The 21,536-nt window shown below is 42.8% G+C and overlaps 1 protein-coding gene across 1 annotated transcript; it reads right to left on the reverse strand.

Moving 5' to 3' along the window:
• Positions 1–1,806: 1,806 nt before the first annotated feature.
• ALG5 (ALG5 dolichyl-phosphate beta-glucosyltransferase) lies at positions 1,807–19,722 on the reverse strand. The gene is made up of 10 exons (XM_072134431.1): positions 19,483–19,722; positions 14,523–14,694; positions 13,876–13,922; positions 12,684–12,752; positions 10,102–10,194; positions 9,347–9,460; positions 8,110–8,169; positions 6,714–6,865; positions 3,529–3,614; positions 1,807–2,251 (listed from the first exon to the last, which is right to left on the reverse strand). Exons 1-10 carry the CDS (start codon positions 19,546–19,548, stop codon positions 2,136–2,138), a joined length of 975 nt encoding a protein of 324 aa, XP_071990532.1. The 5' UTR covers positions 19,549–19,722; the 3' UTR covers positions 1,807–2,135.
• Positions 19,723–21,536: the final 1,814 nt, after the last annotated feature.

Genomic DNA, 21,536 nt, shown 5'->3' on the forward strand with positions numbered 1-21,536 from the left:
TATTATTTTAGGCAGCCCACTCCCGGCCACATATATATATATATAAAATTTTTTTTTTTTTTTAAACTCAGACAACCCCTTTAATCTTGCAATATTCTGGTCTGACTGGTGGCAAATGATTTGACAATTTTCGGTTTGATAAGAGACATGAGAGCCACCATGATGCCGGCTGTGAGTGTCAACCATTTCCGCAGACAGCTCAAGGAAGAGAGCAAGGAGTTTTCATTTTAATAGGTGGTAAGAATGTAAGTAGATGGAAAAACTTTAAAGCGTAACTGTAAGGTTAGTGACAAAAATAGTTTTAGCAAAGCTGAAGAGCCTTTGATAACAAATCCAATGCTGCTGCTGGCTTCATTCTATCCTGTGATATTGCCTCGTATTCATCCCTTCTTATAAAGTCATAATCAGCTATTCCTGAGGTGGGCAGTGCTTCCTGGTTGTGCCCTCATCTGAGGGCACTGAGGCCAGAGCACTTAGGGCATTCATATGAATCAGGACAGCAGGTTTGTAATTGGACGACCTGAAGCATGTAATGAGTCACATGAATCACTACAGGTCCTATTTTCTTGCAATCCTCACCTACAGCCCCTCCAAAGTTTCCTGTTGTCTCTAGATGTTCTAAACGGTTTCCCATGGTTCCCAGAAAGCACGACTAAAGGAGAGTAGCCGGGGGGATAGGATAAAACCTCTAATTAGCAATTTGCAGGCGTTTTAACTGCTAGTAGAGTAAATTAGAGAATTGCTCATTTTTGCTTATAGCACAGTTAGGCAAAAATTTTTATATTTTACAGTACTTTAAAGGAAACCTACCAACATGAGGGGAAACTTGATGTAAGTATGCAAATGATTAGCAAAGGCTACTAGGGCGTCAAGTGGCCTCTCGGGGCTGTGGGAGCAAAGGCTACTCCAAACCCCAGTAGCCTCTGCTGTTGGGTCTCCAAGAGGGTCCTAGTGGTGTTCCCCATACAGCTTGTGTTATTCATGCCACCAGCTTCCGCAGAGCTCTGCGTATGAGCAATGGTTCCTGCTCCAGTGTCAGAGCACAAGTGCATGAGTACAGCTTGTATGTGAGAAGCTAAACTAGGACATGCTTGGAGGCAGCAGAGGTTACTGTGGCGTTAAGTAGTCTTTGCTCCCACAGCCCAGAGAGACTACTCTACATCCCAGTTTGCATATTTGTAAAATAAATTTTAGATCGGGTTTGGAAGTATTAAAGGATTTGAGAAGGATAGTTTTGGGCAGAGAACATAAGGAAGAACTTACAATCAGATTTACCTTAATTGGTAGATTCCTGATGGTAGGTTTCCTTTACTTGTAAATAAAATTGAAGCTCACCTCAAGATTTGTATGTATGACTCTTTTTGGCATATTCAAAGGAAGTCCGCCATCGCTGCATAGCGATACCTCTCCCCTCCGAAACAAGCTCAGCCAAGCCCCTGCTGAACCAATATTGACTCCCATCTTCGGCTTTGGTACGAGTGGATCATGGATTCAAATCTCTATCTGTACTTGCGGAAGTAGCTTCTTCTGACTAGGGAACATGGAAGATACGACCTGTGGAGAGCCTGGTGAGAATGAAGACAATAACTTCACAAACACAGTGTAGTAAAAAGCTGTGCATGCGCAAGATCTGAATCCAGGAGGCTGTGGATGTCATAGCCAAAGATGGGAGTCGAAGAGCAGAGGTTCAATAGGACATTGGTTGCCTCCAAGAGAGAACCAATCAGACACAAATACTCTTTTACACAGAGGAAACTGATTTTTTTTTTTAATGATAAGAAAAAAGTTACTAATGGAAACCGGGAATATGTAAAAAGATATTTTTAATAACCATTATGCCATTAGACATATTATACAGAAGGCTTATCCGCCATCTTTTACCAGACTTGATCGCTGGACTGGTCCAAAATAAAATGTTTGTGTGACTGGGCGAGTACTTTCTCTCAATGACCAATCCGTTTCGTCCAGACTTGGAACAATCCGTAATGATACACCAGTCAGACAGGTGGACCACCACCAGACTGACTAGGAAACAAGACTCAATACACCGTGACATACAGTCCCATCCCACTACAGGCCGTCCATGAAGCTGTACGTCCATCAGACTCCATGTTTCCACATTTCATTGTAAAATCTTAATCTAATTTTCCAGTGGTATCCATCTTCCAGGCACCGGTGAGATATCGTAGCCGTATGAAAAGGAGGTCTCTTCCCATCTGCAACCAGCTCCAGAAAGGCACCAGCTTAGAGCCTGGAAGTATCAGAACAAAGATCAAGGATCATACAAAAAGGTCACATACTTTTGTGTGCAAATACACAATGAGACACATGTATCATAGTTTTTCGGCTGCCACATTTTCAAGTTTCCTGAAGTAGGGCTACTTAATCATTTCAATGCATCTTGGGTTTTTCCCCTTTATGATACATGGGATGTGTTGCCTGTTTAGTCTTTTGCAACTTTTTGTCTGGGTCTTAAACTGCGAAAAGTCTCACAAAAAGTTGCACAAAAAAAGAAGAAAGCAATAGAAGTGATACATGTCTCCCAATGTATATCAGTAATGGAAAGTTAAAGGGAACCTGTTACCAGCCGCTTTGCTTCCAAACAACCAAATGTACCTTATATGGGCTGTGAACGGTTTTCTAGCCATGTCTTTATAAATTGCCAACGCTGCCTTTATCCAGAATAATAAAGTTATATCCTTGGACAACTATCTGGAGGTGGGGTTCGGGGAACAGCAGTCAAGGCCGCCATTCTCAAGGCCGTCTCGTCAGGTAACCCTCACCTGGCATCTCCTTCCCTCCGTGGAGCTAATACCGGCCCTGCCTCTTGGCTCCTTCCCGTCCTCCTGGGTCTTGTTTCAAAATTAAACCCTTTAAAAGGGCTTGTACCAAGTTGTCACAAAAATCTGAACACTCAGATTCACACTACTGGGACCCCCCACGGATCTCAAGAAAGGACCACCACTGATCCGAAGAATAGGGGGCCTGTTGTCACTGATGGGTGGGGCGGCAGCACACAGCCATCTTCCATTCACTGACTATTGCCTCCCAACCCTATTAAAGGGCTACTCCAGCCACATACAAGTTAGCCCCTATCCATCAAGAGAACGGGGGTCGTTGTAGCCACCATCATAGCTGGAGATGAAGCGCGACCGGCTCCTCTCTATAGCACTGAGGGAGATTGGCAAGCGCCGTACCCGGCAATCTCTGCCAGGGACGTACAGATTAATAGAGCAGCCGGCCATAAGGAACACGACCCTGTACTAAAGACCCAACTGAGTACAATGGGGTCACTTGAGCCTTTGAGTGCCCCTTATTTTCCCACATGAAGTCCTTTGTAGCCTTCAGCTATATGAACTCATCCTTTGCATGAACCCATTGCCAGCATCTCTGGCACTATGCCCCACGTCTATGGCCATACTCCTATTACAATAATGAGTTTGTGATTCTGCAGAGAGCTTCAGAATTTTTCCATATATGTAATACAGAATAATACAACACAAAACAGGAATGTATTATCCATCTTACCTTCAATTTCGGTCCAATTTACTGCAATTTCAGCAATGGGAATCTTTAGACATTGCGCTATATATAGAAGCTCCACATCAAACGCCCTGCATAAACAGGAGATAGAGTATATTGATCTACTGGAGATGTCATTACTGCTCCGTGCCCAGGCCATTTACTAATCGAGTGGTTTATCTGATCACAATCATCTTCTTATAAGAAGGAAGGTCAATTACATAGAGGAGAAGGTCAATGCACCTTGTGGTCTAATAGCAACTTAATCACAACAGCAATCTGTCTGCCGGACAAATACATGCACAATTCAATGACACTTAAAGGGGTATTCAGAACTATGTGTGGTATAATCCTTACATGCCCTAATAGACGAGTTTACCATCTCTAATGGAATATACAACATGGATTTAATTTTTATGGCCATGTTCACACTGATCATAGGGGGAATCATCTCCCCAAATACTATGACTGGACTTTAGAGCCATCACTCAAAATGTTAATGGAGCCAGGAGCACTCACAAGTGTCTCCTAGTCATCTATATAGCACCGCCTGTAACTGTAGCGGACAAAGACAGAGTCCCTGCACAACCCAGGCATATCTTTTGATTAAAGCTGCCAGATCAAAATCCAGCTGAAAATTAGTTTTTAAAAATTTGATACACCCATCTTCTCTTCTGAACCTTTCTTCATTCCCCCATGTCACTGTCCTCTCAAAAGATCTTGCATACGTGTGGTAGATCTTGCTGTCCGTTTGGCGGATGGAGGAGGCCGTGCAGTCATTTATTTTTGCAAGACTCCTCTGTTATAACCACTCCCATATCAGAGGTGTGCCAAGGACATCTTCCCCTCCAACCACTTGTATAGGAGGGGTAATGATGTAGGGAGCATTCATACAATAAGGACTGCATGGCCTCCTCCAACAGGAAACAGGAAGTCCCAAGTCCAGCTGCCCAGGGGTCATGTGACCACCGTCTTTCAGAAATCTTTAACAGGGCAAATATTTTATGGGTGACCCTATTGGGGTCTTATACTTAACATGTTAAAGTACAACTGTAAAGTTACTGACCAAAAATAGTTTTAGCTGGAGAGGGACTTTGACAACAATTCCAACGATACCTGTATTATGCTGCTGGCCTCTTCCTAGCCCGAGATATATCTAGTATATTTAACATAATTTCTTATTAAATCAGATTCAGATATTCCTGAAGTGGGTGAGCACTGGTTGTAACATCAGCTCAGGGCACTGAAGCCAGAACAGGACAGCATGTTTGTAATTGGCCGATCTGAAGCATGTGATGAGTCACATGCTTATGACATCTCTGAAGGTCCTTCAAATGATGCAGGACAGCGTGTTTGTAATTGGACTACCTGAAGCATGCAAGGGAGTCACATGCATGTTACATCACCCAAGGTCCTTTTTTTTTTTTTTACACTGCTACCGAAACTCCCAACAAGCTTCCCGTCATCTCTAGCTGTTCTATACGGTTACCAGGAAGCATGGCAAATGGAGATTAGCCCGAGGGGACATTGTAAACCCTGTTTCAGGTAACTAAACACCTGCAATTTGAGTACATTAGAGAATTGCTTATTTTGGCTTATTACAAACTTTTGCAAAAGTTTTTATACTTTTACTTTAAGTGGCAAACCAATTTAAGCAGGGAAGTTGAGATGTAAACATGCCCGAGGCCAAGAGCTTAAAGGTTTTTTTATTTTTCACAAATCAATAGCTCTTGAGATGTAAAACAACTTTGCCCATTATCATTATTACCTATATTCAGTAGTTTCTTTACTATAGCCGCCCTCAGGTTACTGCATTGCTGCCTCCTCTCTATGTGCTGATAAGCCTTATGTATATGTACGTTGTTTACACTTTGTTTCTGGCTCGTTTCCTGGGAGGGGAGGAGCTGCTGCTCCCTGCTCACAGGGGAGGAGGTCATGTGTCAGTGAATGTAGCAGAGCTAGAAATGTGCAGAACAGTGAATTCAGATGTCTCCCGCACAGAATAGCGAGGTACAAGATATCCCTGTTCCCCATCAGTCCCTCCACCCCAGTCTGTGATTCTACAGAAGTTTCTCTGTCTGTCTCTGCTCTTCTCACTGCTCCCTTCCTCCACCTTGTCATCAGCAGTATCAGCTCTGTCCAGATGAGCTATTAACCCTTAAAGCTCCCACAGCACAGCGTATAGACTTCATGTAACTGGGTTACTTCTGAATTCTACCACTTATTAAATGTTCCCTGCTCCTCCATATGATGGAAGCTGCCAGGATGTCTCCATGTACATTCTGTATGTGCAGCGTTCAGTGGATTTACATGTGGGAAACTAAACAGATTTAATGCTAAATTTCTTTGAGAGAGAACACAAGGCATCATAGGATGTGTGGGCAAGCTAACTGGCCTCAGCTTGAGGGCATAGACTGACAGATATTAGTCTTCACCCACATCACCTCTGGTGAGAAAGATTTTTGTCAAACACTTTCTGAAACAGAAAACGCCATAACTTTGAAAAGAAAAGGACGAGCAGGCCAAAGTAGGTATCGTTCTGTTTTTTTTTTTTTTTTCCAAAGGGATAATCATATAAAATAATATGGTAAAAATCACTATAGCTTTACAGTTGCTCTTTAAGCAAGGAGCTTTCTCCACTGCATTACCAAACTGTATAGTAACTTACTGTAAGGACACCAAACTAGAAAGTACTGGGAGATTTTAGCTCTGAAGCCTGCACAATGTGAATGCTATTGTAGATTTGTATCAGCAGCAGAAGACTGGATGCAATGTTACTTGAACATACCCCTTTCCTCTATAGAAAAGGGGTACTTGCACTTATCTATTGAGATACACAGACTGCAGCTGCAACCCCATAAAACAAAAGAAGAAGAGCGCAGGACGTCTGAATACACCAATGTTTAGTTAAACTTCTGGAGACAGAAATGTTCTTAATATTTAGAGAATATCCACACAGGCTAATCCCGGGAGGGGGAATGTTAACAATTTGCTTGTAAAGATAAAAATAAATCCAGGAGGCTTCAGCGGAGGTCGGGGACCCTGCCCCTAAGAAGACACCGGTTTTGGGCAAACTTTAGTAACCTTGTATATTAAGAAGATTTGCCAATTGTGTTATAACGAGACTGATGTGTAATGTTATGGTTTATAGATAGATGTATACAGTATATATAGAAAATGGGAGAACTCACCAGCGATCCACATGTAGAGCTGTGAATGTGCGAGCAGCGGCCTCTCTAGAGAACAGCTTGAACCCACATTGGGTGTCTCTAACCCCCCGAACACACAAGAACCAGACCAAGAAATGGAAGCCATACATGAGAACGGTCCGGAACATGGAACGCTGGGAAAAAAAAAAAAAAAAAAAAAGCATTGACAAGGTTAACCCCTTTATTGTCAAACATCCAGCTAGAATACACAATCTAAGAACTCGGTCTCATATGGGTGTTCAAACTCCCCCATTACTCCAGTGCAGTGTTGTGTTGTGGTGAGGGGAGTGAACTCTACAGCCAATCATTGCCATATTATATTTTCATGGGCATGTAGAACAAATCATAAGGCCACAAGCCCACAAGGCTTACTCTTTTTTTTTCTTTTTATATCATTCTGTGCTCCATCTTTATTTTCTAAATCCCATAATTCCCTTTTAAGCCCTTTTCTGGAATCAAATCTCTAGGTATAATATTAGGGTCAAAACACTTGTCGTAAGATAGGGCGAATTTTTACTTTCTGGTCTTAAAAAGTGGCCATCACCAATCCATACTACGTCTATTAAAGAGGATGTCACCAGTTTCAAAGGTTCCCCCTATACACAGGAAAGGGATAACATACCTAGTGATGAGATGGGAGTGCCATAGAGAATTAGGTGGCAGAGTGTATACTCAACCTATCATTCCCTTCATTAGAGCGAGCAGGACCCCCACTGTTTAGCAATGCATTGCCCTATCCTGTCAATAGGCAATAACATGGAAACTAGGGAAAACCTGTTTAACACCCTATTACACAGAGCAAATTTTGCCAGACCCATCAATTTCAGTGCAACAAACAACTATCTTAGACCCCTTGCACTCAAATGTCTACAGCCTATGGAATTAAACCTGTGTTCTAGACAGATCCCAAGGAATGCACACCTTGCTCTAAACAAACATGATGCAAGGACTCCCTGCCTGCAGCCGAACTGCAGCACTGACACTAGAACAACTGTAACAGAGTCTGAACTGCAGTTCAGTCAGCAGACAGGGAGTCCTTGCATCCCTTTCTGTGGGATGTAAGGGCTTCCATCCTGTACATTGTGTGCAGTCTGTGGGATCTGACCAGCACACTGGTTTGATTCCACAGACCGAACATGTTCATGTGCAGACGGCCCATATATCTGGGAAGCGAAGGTGGTTGGGCTCATTATGTTGGGAAAAAGTAAGACCAGGCATGTGGAATTACCTCAGAACAAAAGTATCAGTGTAAGATGATTCTAGCAGTAACTTATCCCTCGCTGCTGACAGCTACTATAGGTGTACAGACATCTTTCAGGGATATATAGGAATATTATCATTTACATGATTTATGGCTGATCTGGAACAAAATATTTACGTTTGCTATGGACTCTTTCTCCAGATGGGCTCGGGATCCACATGCGATTGCCAGGTTATCCTTATGTAAGGAGAGAAAGAAAAAAAAAGCTTATTATTGTACATGGATGTCTGAGACAAAAACAATATGAATAACCTGAGACTTGGACTCTGGCATGAACCTCTTTTTTATAAAAGATATGATGATTTTAATAGTGGATACCTAATATGCAAAGAAGTTACACAAACTTTAGCCACGTACTTGTTTTATACAGACTTGAATAAAAGTAATGGACAAACTACTAAACTAGAGACATACTTCCAAAACTTGTTTAAAAAAAAAAAAAAAAATTATATATATATATACATTTAAAGCTAAATAATGGACAATGTAACTGTGTGCTCAGGGTGCTGTCTGCTTTCAGTAGACCTGCAGGAGTCAGCAAACTGAGCTCCTAATGATAATTCCTTAATTTATAGGATGCATACATGTCCATCTGCTCACCAGGAATATAATTTTTAGCTGGTAACAGGTCCCACTAGCCTATGCTATGCAGATTTAAAAAATGCCTTTGTCAGCATTCTGAATCATTTCAGTAGTTTATGTGGTGAGTCCCAGGGAGGGGCAACTGCAGCCGCTGTGTGCTTGTGTCAGACTCCTTTTCTTAACACTCATGCATCTCCCTCACTGTCATGTGTATTGAGCAGGCAGAGGAGGGAGATGGTGTGGGGAAGAGGAAGAGTGCATGAGGAGATACAGGCCCACAGAGGCTGCAACTGCCCCCTCCCTGGGGACTCGCCATATGCTGGTGATGTGAATTAAACTTACATAAACTACTGAAATGATTCAGAATGCTGACAACGGCATTTTTAAAATCAGCATAGCATAGGCCAGTGATGGCAAACCTTTTAGACGTAGAGTGCCCAAACTACATCCAAAACCCACATATTTTTCGCAAAGTACCAATGCGACAATTTCAACAGTAACTTATTACTCCCTTCACTGTCACATGTTTAAATTGCATAGGCACCTGAGGACACCAATACAGTAGAAAGAAGGAGAAAAAACTTCTAGGGTCCTGGGCTGCCTGGAACTGCAAGAGGCCTTGAGTCCTGTCTGGCAAACTCTGCGGTGGGGTGATGGCGCAGGTGCCATCATTCCAGGTGACGGGTCCGCTTTAAACAATAGCCTCACCCTGATATGTGCAGTACATGGGCTGATGCCTAAACTTGAATAATATAGAATCAGAACGTCTTACCGGCCAGGGCTTCAGACTATTAAGTCCAGCTTCCACATTTTCCAGATCTGCAAACTTTGTAGCTCCATCTGCATCAGCCATTAATATTATTTTCCCTCTTGATACAAGAACTCCCTGATAAAATACATTGACAAGAGAAAAAATATGTACACATAAATATGGAGGGCATGTACTGCCTATAATTACAAGGCTACTGTTACATGCTTTCCCACTCTGGAGCTTAGCGCCCATCTACATGGCTTGAGGCAATAGATTTTGACTATACAATCATTAAAATTTGGGCCTCCAGCTTACCTTACACATACACTAACCACTGACAGCTACTGCACCTGAATCAGCATACACACTCACCTCTACTAAGCATGCATGTTTCTCTTAAATAGAAACAGGTTTTCATCGAAATAAAGTCCAATCGATTGAGAGTTTTATCTAAACTATATATGTTTAACCACGATATGTAAATTTATCTTAGTAGTGCTACACCAAAAGCTTAAATTTTAGGATGGTGTCAGTATTTGAAGGCATAGCTTGAGTCTTTATATGCAGAACCTGCATACTTGATCAGTGTATACTAGAAGGACACCTCTTTAGATTACGTTGAGTGTAAGAAGAAGGTCTGTAGATGTGGTAGATCACTTGTATATAGTGTATCAAAGGAAACTCCATCGAGAAATATGGTCAAACTACACAAGAACTAAACTTGGAATGACAAACCATTAAACAGGTTATAATACAGAAACTAGACATTTGCGCACCATGCGTACAGCTCCACCTTTGCCTCGATTCTTTACCAGTGTCAACACCCGGACTTTATCACTTCCATATTTCTTGGAATAGTTCAAGGCGACCTAGACAGCAAGTGAAAAACAACATAAGATACGTTGGGAAATGTCCCAGCTTTGAAAACGAAAAAAGTCAGGGATTGTGAAACAAAAAGGAACCTAAAATATTCACAATCTGCAAAACATTTACCCTGTACACACGTCCTAAATGAGACAGGTCATCAATGTAGCTGAGAACAGGTCATCTAGTCCTCATCTATTCTCTAGATAACAAATGACATTCTTTAGCAGTGCAATTTGTGACGTAGTGTGAAAACACAGTAGTTCCACTTATATTACATCAGAATCACTTCTTCTGAGAAGCTGCTATCATAACGTGGAGCTCCCTGTTATCAGAATGTATGACTTGTGTAAAGCCATTCTCCAATACAATCAATGGGCTATCCTTAGAATCAGCGCAGGGCTGGACACCCACCAGCCAGCTGATAACAATACAGCGCCATACACTTTATAATATCAGCCGATTGGTGCAAAGCCAGGGTGTCAGATCCCACTAATCTGATGCTCAAAAATATGGAAAATCCTGGGGAGGCCGGAAAAAAAGAATGCAAATGTACTATTTTCCAGCTTGCACGTCGCTTTGCTACTTCCGATTTTCAGCGATGTGCCCCGACTTGGGTATTCCAGGAAGCCACTTGGGCCAATGAGTGGTCTCCTTGGACCCGAGGAAAACAACGGAATTGACATCCCCTTATACTCCAAGTTTCTAGGTTATAACATTACGGGCAGTCCCCGGGTTACGTATAAGATAGGTTCCATAGGTTTGTTCTTGAGTTGAATTTGTATGCAAGTTGAAACTGTATATTTTATAACCGGTGCTCCAGACAAAGAATTTTTTTTGTCCCTGTGACAATTGGAGTTTCAAATTCTTTGCTGTAATGGGACCAAGGATTAGTAATAAAGCTTCATTACAGACACTTAACTAAGATCATTGCAGCCTGGGAGTAAAGTATCCAGAGAGCTTCACCAGAGGTCACAGGGGGCAGAGAGGTCCGTCTGTAACTATGAGTCGTTTGCTAGTAGTAGGGGACCGCCTGTACTGCTAAAAATATAAAGTGTCTGATATACGAGTAAAACTTAGCTCTTATTAGGCACCCTATTGGGGACTCTAACCTTTGAGATAAGTACTGCCAATACCTTAACTCTAGTTAGTTATCCACTCTAGTTAGATTAACCACTGCCCTATACTAGGCTTCTTTCTCCCAACCCAAACTAACCAATTCAGTTATTTTGTCTCCTTATGTAGGTGAGGGCTTCTATGGCCTAGTGCTAGTACACATGTCAGGGATGAAGCTCTCTCATTATTTGGATCATATCATGGTAGAAGGACATAATCTAGTATAAGATGCACAGGACAGATGTCTATGGTACCCCAGTCTTGGTGATCACACTATGTCTCGGAAGACAGAGACCTAGTAAGCCAGCCACGCTGCAGGATATAGGACATGTCCTACATTTAGCCATATAGAAGGTGTATCTGCACAGCTTTTCACAGAAAGAGGTGTGGTGCACTCACCCCCCCCCCCCTTCTGCATTAGGCCATGTGCTTCGCCCAGGCTCTATCCCAGTTGGGGAGAACACAGTTATGTGCATTTAATAAGTAAATAAAGGCTGGAAATTTGCGGCCTTATATACATCCCCATAGACTGTTACGGTGTCCTGGCTTATTGCTGCGAGCAGAATGTGTGCTCACCATTCTGTGCCCGCAAAAAACAAAGAGCTTCATTATCAGAATTCTATAAATGTTTTTTCAGCAAAACCACTCAGCACAGGGATTAAACAAGATGTGTTTCTGCATCAGTATAGCTACAGCATTCTCAAGCTATGTCTGCTTCATAATGCATCAAATCAAATGGTAGGTTTCCTTTAGGTTCTAATCATTCTGGAAAAGGAAACCATTTATCCCTGTGTACAAAGGGGACTTTTGTGAAAAGAATAGAAATATCTCACAGGTTGGAGTCACCAGGTCGACCTAGGAAGCCGGTGTCACAATTTTAATTGATCTTAATAAAGGCCAAGTTTTACTCATTTCTTTGGAACTCTATATTTGTAGCAGTAATAAGTTTATGCAGCAATTCCAGTAAAGTGCAACAAAGGTCAGAAAATCCCTGTTCTGTAGCGATCAGTTAGGCTTATTTTTTCACGGATCAGTGTAAAAAAACGGTCATGTGAATTAGCATTTAGAAAATAAAGGGTCAGTATACAGTCCTTACAAATTACAGATAACATGCTAAGGAATAAAACAGATCTGTGAGTGCATGCACATGGTTGACCAGCAGTCCAGAGCTGTGGTGGAAGCAGAGGTGGAGTGCTGTTTGAGGATACCAGTGTGCAATCTTTGTTTCATGTTCCCTTGTAATCATCCCTGCAATCAGACACTAATCTGACCCTCATCTCTGTTACATTAGCAGATCAGACGTCTTCTGGAGCGGGAGGCAGTTCTACTGTATAGGACATCTCTATTGACCCCAAACCATTTGTTAAACCTTACCTACCTGCGTAGTTTTATCAGAGCTTCCATCATCTACAATGATGACCTCGTACTTAAAGGACGGACGTTGCTTCTGGACCAAAGTAAGAAAAAAAAAAAAAAGCACAATGTTACTTAATAGTTTAGACGGCAACAAATTATTCAACATTAGTGAAATAATGCAGGGAAAAAGTCACCGGTGGTTGAGACTTTGATTAAACTATCTACATGGGTAAGAAGAATAGAATAGAACTATACACACACACAAAATGTACAATAGTTTGATCTTATAGTCATAACAACCCAGGGGTTGCGCTAACATTTTTCCAAAAAGGTAATAATACTCCTCTCACCATTTTTGAGGTGTATTTTCAGATGAGTAATACAACTATATAACTCCTACTCCTATATAGTCTTACTAGATGTCTATTTATACAAGAAAATTGTTACAGAGCAGACACTGGCAGACACCAGCCCCAGACCCTCCACAGAGTGGCCGTGGTTGACACCTCTAAATTTATTATTTATTTATTTTTGGGGGTTTGAGGGCATAACATTTAAACATTTTTTTCTGTAATTACAAATTTTCTCAGGGGCAATTTTGTTCCCTGCTCATCCTATATACAGATCACAGATAATGGTAACAGCCCATTGGATCACTGATATCAGTGATCTATATACAGAGACATGCAGAAAGGATGCATAAAGCATCTACCCAGCATGCCTCTCACTGTATACAGGGGGGCAGGTTTGACTACATGGGGCTGATAACATCGACTCCCTGTCACAGTACAGGAGCGAGAAGTCACATAGACACCTCGATCCTGTTGATGGCACTAGTGCACAGAGGGGGGCTGCAGAGCGACTGACAGTGTGACAGGGGGTCAATATTATCTGCCCATTGTAGTCACACCTGCCCCTGTATACAGTGAGGCATGCTGGGTAGATGCTTTATGCATCCTCTCACCACTCCAGCCCGCTGTAGAACGTATGTAATCTGGGCTCAAATCACACGACTTTCTATTGGAGCCTCGAGGTGGCTTGGTGGAGGGGAGCGTGCGGCGCTTAAACAAGAAAATCACCAAGTGTATTTATACACTTGGATGTTTTTTCTAGGGCAGTAAATCAGCCTCTACAAGCGTCACTGATGCTTGTAGAGGTGTTATTGCAACCTCCAAGCACCTAATGCAGGCAAGCAGAAGTGTAGATATATATACCTGTCTCTTTTCAAGAAATTGCATGGCCTCGTCCATCATGACTGGCACTGGAAGGAGAAAAAAAACAAAACAAAACATAAATATAATGTATAAAATACAAGCAAATCACGCATCCTCCACTGCACCTCAACCACAGATGCAAAACGCAATGTCACTGCAAAAGCAATGTAAACATAAAGGTGATGTAAAGGTATGTATATTACATTTGTGCTTACATCACATTTGCCTTTATGTGTGCATTCACATGGTGTTTCAGTTTATGAGGAGTTTCTGTTACGTTTACACGGCATTTGTATTTACACAGTGGCTCAGTGGTTAGCATTACAGCCAAGCAGGGTCAACAACTGCAAAGAGTTTGTATGTTCTCTCCGTGTTTGCATGCGTTTCCTCGGGTTTCCTCCCACACTCCAAAACATTCCGGTAGGTTGATTAGATTGTGAGCCCCATTGGGGACAGGGACCGATTTGGCAACCCCTGTGCAGCGCTGTGTAATCTGTGTGCGCTATATAAAGGAAATATTATTTAATAAGTAGCATTTGCGTTTACACTCCATTAGTGCTGCCTGTGACGCCTGTGTTACATTTGCTTTAAGCAGCGTCTACATGAAGCAGTTTGCCAATAAGCCTCAGGAGTCTTGCCGCACTTACACCGCACTTCTTCGTTGTATGCTGGGACGACAACAGACAGGTCTTTCTCGGGGCGGTCATGAATACTTGGGAATGGCTTCTTTTCTCCGTTATTTCCAACAAAGAACTTCTCGGCCTCGTGGCGATGTAGATTTGGCATTTTCCTTGCAGTCACATGCGCTATAACTGCAACCTGGTAAAAAGAGCATTCACATGTTATATTAGGGGTGAAGATGGATGATCCATGGTCATTACACGTTATATAATGTTAAAGGGGTTGTCTGACTATTAAAAGGTGGGCTGGGGAGAATTTTCAAAATAAAATACTCCCCTGCTCCGGTGCCACGGTCCATCAGAGCCATGCCCCTGTCTAAAAGTCCACCTGTAATATATATATATATATATATATATATATATATATATATATATATATATATATATATATATATATATATATATATATATATATATATATATAGTGTCAGAGGTAATGACTGAAGTGAAAACCTATAAATCAAACCATGACAATTAATTGAACATAAAGCTCATGATGCTGTCAAAACTGCTAAGAGCAGCACATTCAGTGTAATAAAGGGGTCCTATGTGTGGGATTGTGGCTACCCTATAGTTATACCACACAGGGAGTACATATAGGTTGTGCAGGGAAGGGATACAAGTCCAACCTGTCTCTATCAGTCCTGATGTACACAATTTCAGTTGCCCGTAGACAAGACCCTGTAACTTCTGACTTTATGGTCGGGGGAAGCCATCTTGGATTTCTGTGTGATGCTGTGCTTGCCGAGTCTCTCTCCCTCTGCACTCTAGCCCCGCCCCCTGCAGTCCAGGACGGAGCGCATTCACTGTTGCACACTGACACACAGATTCTGAGTTCTTGCAGCAACAGCAAGAGTAGAACTACAAACGACAGCTAAATTGTTTATCTGGGAAGGCACAGCAGATCTAGTGTGTTGCGGAATAGCAGTGATGTAGGAGAGCAGACTGTCATTGTGTGTAATAGGCATATCATGGATCTCATCATCTCTGATGTGTCTCATCTCTCTTTCTGCGTGTCAGAAACTAGTACAATGTTGAGAAGGTAAATGAAAATGTAGATAAACCTTGTACACTGATAATCTAAGCACATTGTCAGCTCACAGCAGTAGAGGGATCATAAAGCATCTGCTTAGAGAGTCCCCGCTCACACTCTGAAATCTTACACTGACCATCACTAAATGATAGGAGCTAAAACAGCAATAAAACTGAGTAAAATTGTGAAGTAAAGGGTTACAAAATGATCTTTATTGTGTTAACATCACTAGGGAATTGAAGTTTGAGAATTTTCTTTCATGGGAAAACCCCTTTAAAGGTCTAATAGCAGCCCACCCCATGCATTGTGACTGGCATTGCAGCACAGCCTATTCCACTAGGATGGGGATGAACTGCAATACCAGATACAGTCTGCAGACTAGAGTGGTGCTATATCCAACCTCTTTGTAATCTCAGACAACCCTTAAAGGAAATCTACAATCAAAATCAAGCATCATAAACCAGAGGCACTTACTCATAGATCCAGACAATGTGACTGTGGTAAAATTAAATTATGCTAGTAAGCCAGAAGGGTACCAGAACCCCCCTGTACTGCAGCTTCACGGGCTATTAGACTGTGCAGGAGCAACCCCCCTCCAACTGTGTGAGATTACAACAGGCAGAAGGAGGGGAAAATGTGCACCTAGACAGTGAAATAGCCTATGAAGCTGCAGCACAGAGGGGCTCTGGTAACACCCTCAGAGCCATTCAGGCTCATTAGCAGAATTTTAAAGGGGTTGGCCACTTTACCTCACATTTTTTTTGTAATGTGTGTGTAAGTTATGGGTGCAGGATAATAGACAATTTACCAATATCCATCTATTAAAAGTTCTGACTTCCAGACATTCCTGACCATAAACTGGCTGCAGATGGAGGGTCATGTGGTCTTATCTGTCCATGATCGTATGGCAAGGACCTTGGTCTTATATCCATGAAAACTATCATGGACAGATAGAGATCACATGACCCTCCATATGTGGCCATTTTATGGATAATGATGGGGTAAAAGACAGGAGGCTTCACTTCGCATTTCAAAAAAGTGGAGCAGAACTATTAATAGATGTATAATGGTTAATTACCTAATATCCTGCTCCCACACACATTACAAAAACATGAGGTAAAGCGGCCAACACCTTTAATTATCCCACTTACCACTACAAAAAAAAAAGGGTCCCCGTCGCCGGATGCAGTTATTAAGGTTGATAGATATCTTTTCCGAGCCATGTATAATTACACACATCTGAGGCTTGGCGGTGCAGTAGGTTTGGGGGTGGTGGGGGGGAAGGTGGGGCAGATAATGACTTGGACTCGCGGTGTGTCTATAATAACAACGTACATACACAATACTCCCACATCATGCCTCAGGGTGTATACTGATTGTGTGACGTTAGAAGAAAGCCATCATATTACTTCCTGAAACAGGATACTGTGAGCGTACACTGACACTGGGAAAGGAACCTACATGCCAATAGGTCTTTATCTATGCGGATGGGACAAACTCCTGTTAAGGGTGATGCCACACATGGCGTTTTTTGGTCCGTTTTTGGCAGTTTACCATGCATTTGGCTGCTTACAACCTGTTTATCTATTAAGATAATTGGGAAAAACGGACTAAAAACGCCATGTGTGGCATCACCCTAAGGCGACCGTCTGGGGGACGTTATCTACGGCCTCAAGCTTGTGGCCATACATACGTCCTCCATAGACGGCTATGTGAGCACAACAAGGGTTCACCATTCCAAATCTTAGCCGCAATAAGACAGAGTCTGGTTTATGTTCGGCCGTATGCGCGGCCGTGTGGCTACTATTTTCTATGAGCAGCACCCGTCCCCTCCTCCTCTCCTGCATGCTGATGTATGCAGCCCGGCGGGAATACATTCATATGCATATTGACCCTAAAGCTTTATTCAGCTCCACTGTGTGACTTCTGATCAACTTACAATAGTTTAAAGGGAACCTGTCAGCAGAAATTGACCTGATAAACCATGTTGTCACGTAGATTAACACCTTTGAGATAATTTACTCCATGGCCCAGGATGCGTAACAGTCAATCACAGCAGAGAGGACATTCGGAGGCTTGGAGAGCTTGTCTTTAGTGCTGAACTCTCCACCTCCATGAAATTATAAGAGTAAAATTTGAAGTAGACAACTCACCCATGCATATATTAGAGAGTTTAGTCCATTAGACTCCTAAGCGAGGACAATCTTGGCTTCAGGCGTATACAATCAAGGAAGAGAAAAAATCCTGTGCATTTCGGAAACAGTCTTGAATAAGACTGGCGGCACACGTGGAATTTTGAACCCGTTTTTGGGCGATTTTAAGCAGTCCATTAAAAACCGCATGTGTTTTTTTAACGGACTGCTTAAAAACATCAAAAAATGCCACGTGTGCCGAGGCCGAAGGTATTGTTTCTGAAACGCGTAGGCTAAATATTGTGTCAATGTATGCTACTTTTTTCATCTATTCTGTGTTTTTATAGAAGAAACAAGAATAACATTCTACAAATTTTAGCTGAATTTCGACTCCCCAGCTGGATTTATTTCTTTTTCTGTGACCTAGTACATCCAATTTACATCGCACTTTAAAGCTGATTTCCTGGATGATGCCACTATCATATGAAAGAACACAATCTGGCTCAATTTCTACCATCAGGTTCTCCATAAGTGATTTAAGATGTGGCCTCGCTCTTTGCACCCCCAATGATCAGATGATTGAAGGGGCTGGTATGATCAGTACTGTGTCCGCAGCATTGTTTACAAGGTAAAACACTACAGTTCTCAGTTTACAAGGAGAGGCGCCTAAGATTCCTCCAGATTTCACAGACTGACCACAATGCAGAGGACGGGACTCCAAACATCATAGTGATATGATACAAGGAGTCCCTGCTTATCCCCTGTACAACAAGATCACATGACCACAGCAGGGACTCCTTGTATCACTATGATGCTTTGAGTCATTTCCTCTGTACTGTGGAATATGGACAACGTGCAAACCATGATGCATGGACTGACCATAGTCGTGTGAAACAGCCCCTATATAATAAACACAAGTACTGGCCTGGCCACTAACATCAATCCAGGCTCCGGATGATGCATGCATGACCACCGTTCAATTCAAAAGCAGCATGATTTCACCTGATCAGAAGTGGGACCCTCGGTGGTCAGACACTGATAATCTCTCATATCCCTTTAAAGACCATGTCCATCTACTGTTTATTCCTATTCTTTAGGCTGGATTCACACAACCGGTGCCCGCCGTACCGTAGCACGGCGGGCACATGGCAGCGAGCGGGGAGAGGAGGAGGGGGGAGAGCGCTGCTCACCCCCGCCCATCTCCATAGGGATATATGGTGCACGGAGCCGTATGCCCTGAAAAAATAGGACATGTCCTATTTTTTCACGAGGCACGGAGCAGTACGGTGCCGCACGTGTGCTGCACCGTACCGCTCCCGTAGGGCGCCGCACGCCCATTGCCGTCTATGGGGGATGTATATCAGCCGTATATACGTCCCCCTTGCGGTAGTGTGAATGCTGCCTTAATACAAGAAGCAGTGTTGCAAACGTTGATAAAAAAAAAACGTTACATTTCGATGTACATCCCTCCTATGCAGAATCATGTGTCACCATGGTAACAGACTACAAATAACTCCACTGTAGTCATAACCTGGCGATTATATGTTAGGAAGAAGTGGAAGGCAGATGTACTGGAGAATGACTGGAGGTTCAGGCTACTAAGGGTTAGTTTTTTGCATATAAACACATAGTTCTGCAGAGGAGCTGTGTACACTAACTGTAATTAGTCTGCAAAGTGAAAGAAGTAATGAGAAATATATTCTAGTGAGTCTAGAACACAGTGCACACAGCAGATGTGATGGTGCGGCTTCCATGTACTCACCAGCAGCAGCAGGACAGCGGCCAGAGCAGCCAGCAGCTGCAGGAGATCACAAAGGCAGCAGAGCATGATGAGCACAGCATGCCCGGCCTCACACTGCGGGGACTACAGGCTGTCAGCAGCCCGGAACTTCTCTCTTCCGGTACTCGGCACACACCAGCCTGGCATCTGCCGGAACCTATAGCACACATACACCTATGCGGAAGTGAGGCTGTCACCGCTCTGCGCTACTCTCTGATACAAGAGAGCGGTGCGAAGAGTGCTGCCCTTATCAGACAGCGCCATCGTGTGGCCGGAGGATAGATAACACTTATATACAGCGTGTGATAATTTATTGAATCAACTAATAGGAGGTGTTATGATCATCACATAGAATTTTTAATTCGTTGTATTTAAGTTCCAACATAGTGCTCAAGTTATGGACATAAATTAAATTACATTACTAGTCTGTGGTCAGTGCAGGGAGGGGGGAGTTTGTACACCCATTGCTTTTTAGAAGACTAAATACATTGTTATGTGCTCAAAGGCTTTTTTTTACATATGTATACTATCAGGTTTTTTTTGTGGATAGCATACTGACCCATTGAGTTCTATTAGACTACATTCACACGTACGTATGCACGCCTGGCCGACGAGAATATGGCGGCACACTGGAGAAGAGGAGGGGTGAGCACTGTTCACCCCTCCCCTCTTCATGGGTAACAGAGCTGCCTGGCTGTACACACATGGAAAGATAGAGCATGCTCTATCTTTTCCCTATGTACGGTTTGGTACGGTGCCACACGTCTGTGGTACCGTTGCGCTGCCAGAACACCATAGCTGCTTATGGGGACGTTCTGTGACCCCCAGGATTCTAGAACTTCCAGTCATGTGAAGGCCATTGGAAGTATTGGAAAAAAAAGTGAGAGCCCTAGTAACCAATTTTATTTTCCCAACCTAGCACTGACCCCCTGAGGTTTTATTTTCATATTTCTTGAAAATACTTTAAAATACTGTTAGTAGAAAATAATAAAATATGGAACAGAGGATATGTCTAAGACAACATCGTTCACTGTGATTCCTGTCATTGCTGTACTGGGGGGGGGGGGGGGAAATATTGCAAAGATCAGCACGGGACTCGAGCAGTGGTGGGAGATTTCTGTGAGTTACTCCTGTTTTATATCATTCTGCCAGGTAGACTAGACCTTGTATTTTTATCAAAGCTAATAGTAATGATAGTTTTTTTTTTACAGTGGCATCCTATAGGATCCAATAGTATCCTTAGGAATGTAACATGTGCATGTATAAAGAACAGCAGGCTCGAGTAGTTCCAGTGTAGTTGACAGCTGGCCCAGGCAGGTCAGAGAACTCTGATGTGAAGTATTAGGGGTCAAGCAGCGAATCAACAGTTGCAAAGCTTGAGTTTTAGAGTGCACAGAAATATAATAGAATCTGTGCATGCAACATCCCCAAGCGGGGCCTGACATAAGGGGTTGGGATTCCCCTGGTACCTGAGTGACTGGCTTTAGTGTGGTCTAGCACTGTCTTGGTCACGTTACTTGGTCCAAGTAGAACAGTCTTCGACCAAGGATCCAGCAGGTGCATTGCAAGAAGAGGGAGAAGCTCTTCCTGGGGCACTCTCGATGAATGTGTGTATCCCTCCAGGTAGATGGTAAAGGGGAGGCTCTTGATCTTAGCGGCAGGCAGGGATCACACACAAGATGTAGAACCCCAATGTACAGTTCCTTTATTCCAGAACACAAACAAAGAAAAGGAAACAGGCCAAGAAAACAGTACAGTCTGTCCAGGTCCAAGGTAGTTGGTTGAATAATAATGCAAAGGATGCTTACAGCCTAGTTCCAGTAGTTTTAGGCTGGAGAGGATAGGAGCTGCTTTAGCAGTAGTCCTAGGCAGGCTCTATTAGGGATCAGAGATGCAGCAGCAGGCCTGGGATCCGCAGGTTTTGAATGGAGATGTGTGCTGTTCACAGAGAAGCACTGGAACCTTCCAGCCACAATGAGTTTAATAAACTTCATATATATGAAAGTTTCTTCTCAGGCAGGCGTTATGCAGCTGCA

Source organism: Engystomops pustulosus, chromosome 2 (genome assembly GCF_040894005.1).
Source record: "Engystomops pustulosus chromosome 2, aEngPut4.maternal, whole genome shotgun sequence".
In the NCBI taxonomy this organism is placed as follows: domain Eukaryota; kingdom Metazoa; phylum Chordata; class Amphibia; order Anura; family Leptodactylidae; genus Engystomops; species Engystomops pustulosus.

Coding starts and splice junctions, on each gene's coding strand:
- ALG5 (XM_072134431.1), bottom strand. CDS start 19,548: ATGCTCTGCTGCCTTTGTGATCTCCTGCAGCTGCTGGCTGCTCTGGCC. Junction 9,461..10,101: donor AAGGTGGAGCTGTACGCATG/GTGCGCAAATGT, acceptor GTATTTTATCAG/GGAGTTCTTGTATCAAGAGG. Junction 8,170..9,346: donor ATAGTCTGAAGCCCTGGCCG/GTAAGACGTTCT, acceptor TCCTTACATAAG/GATAACCTGGCAATCGCATG.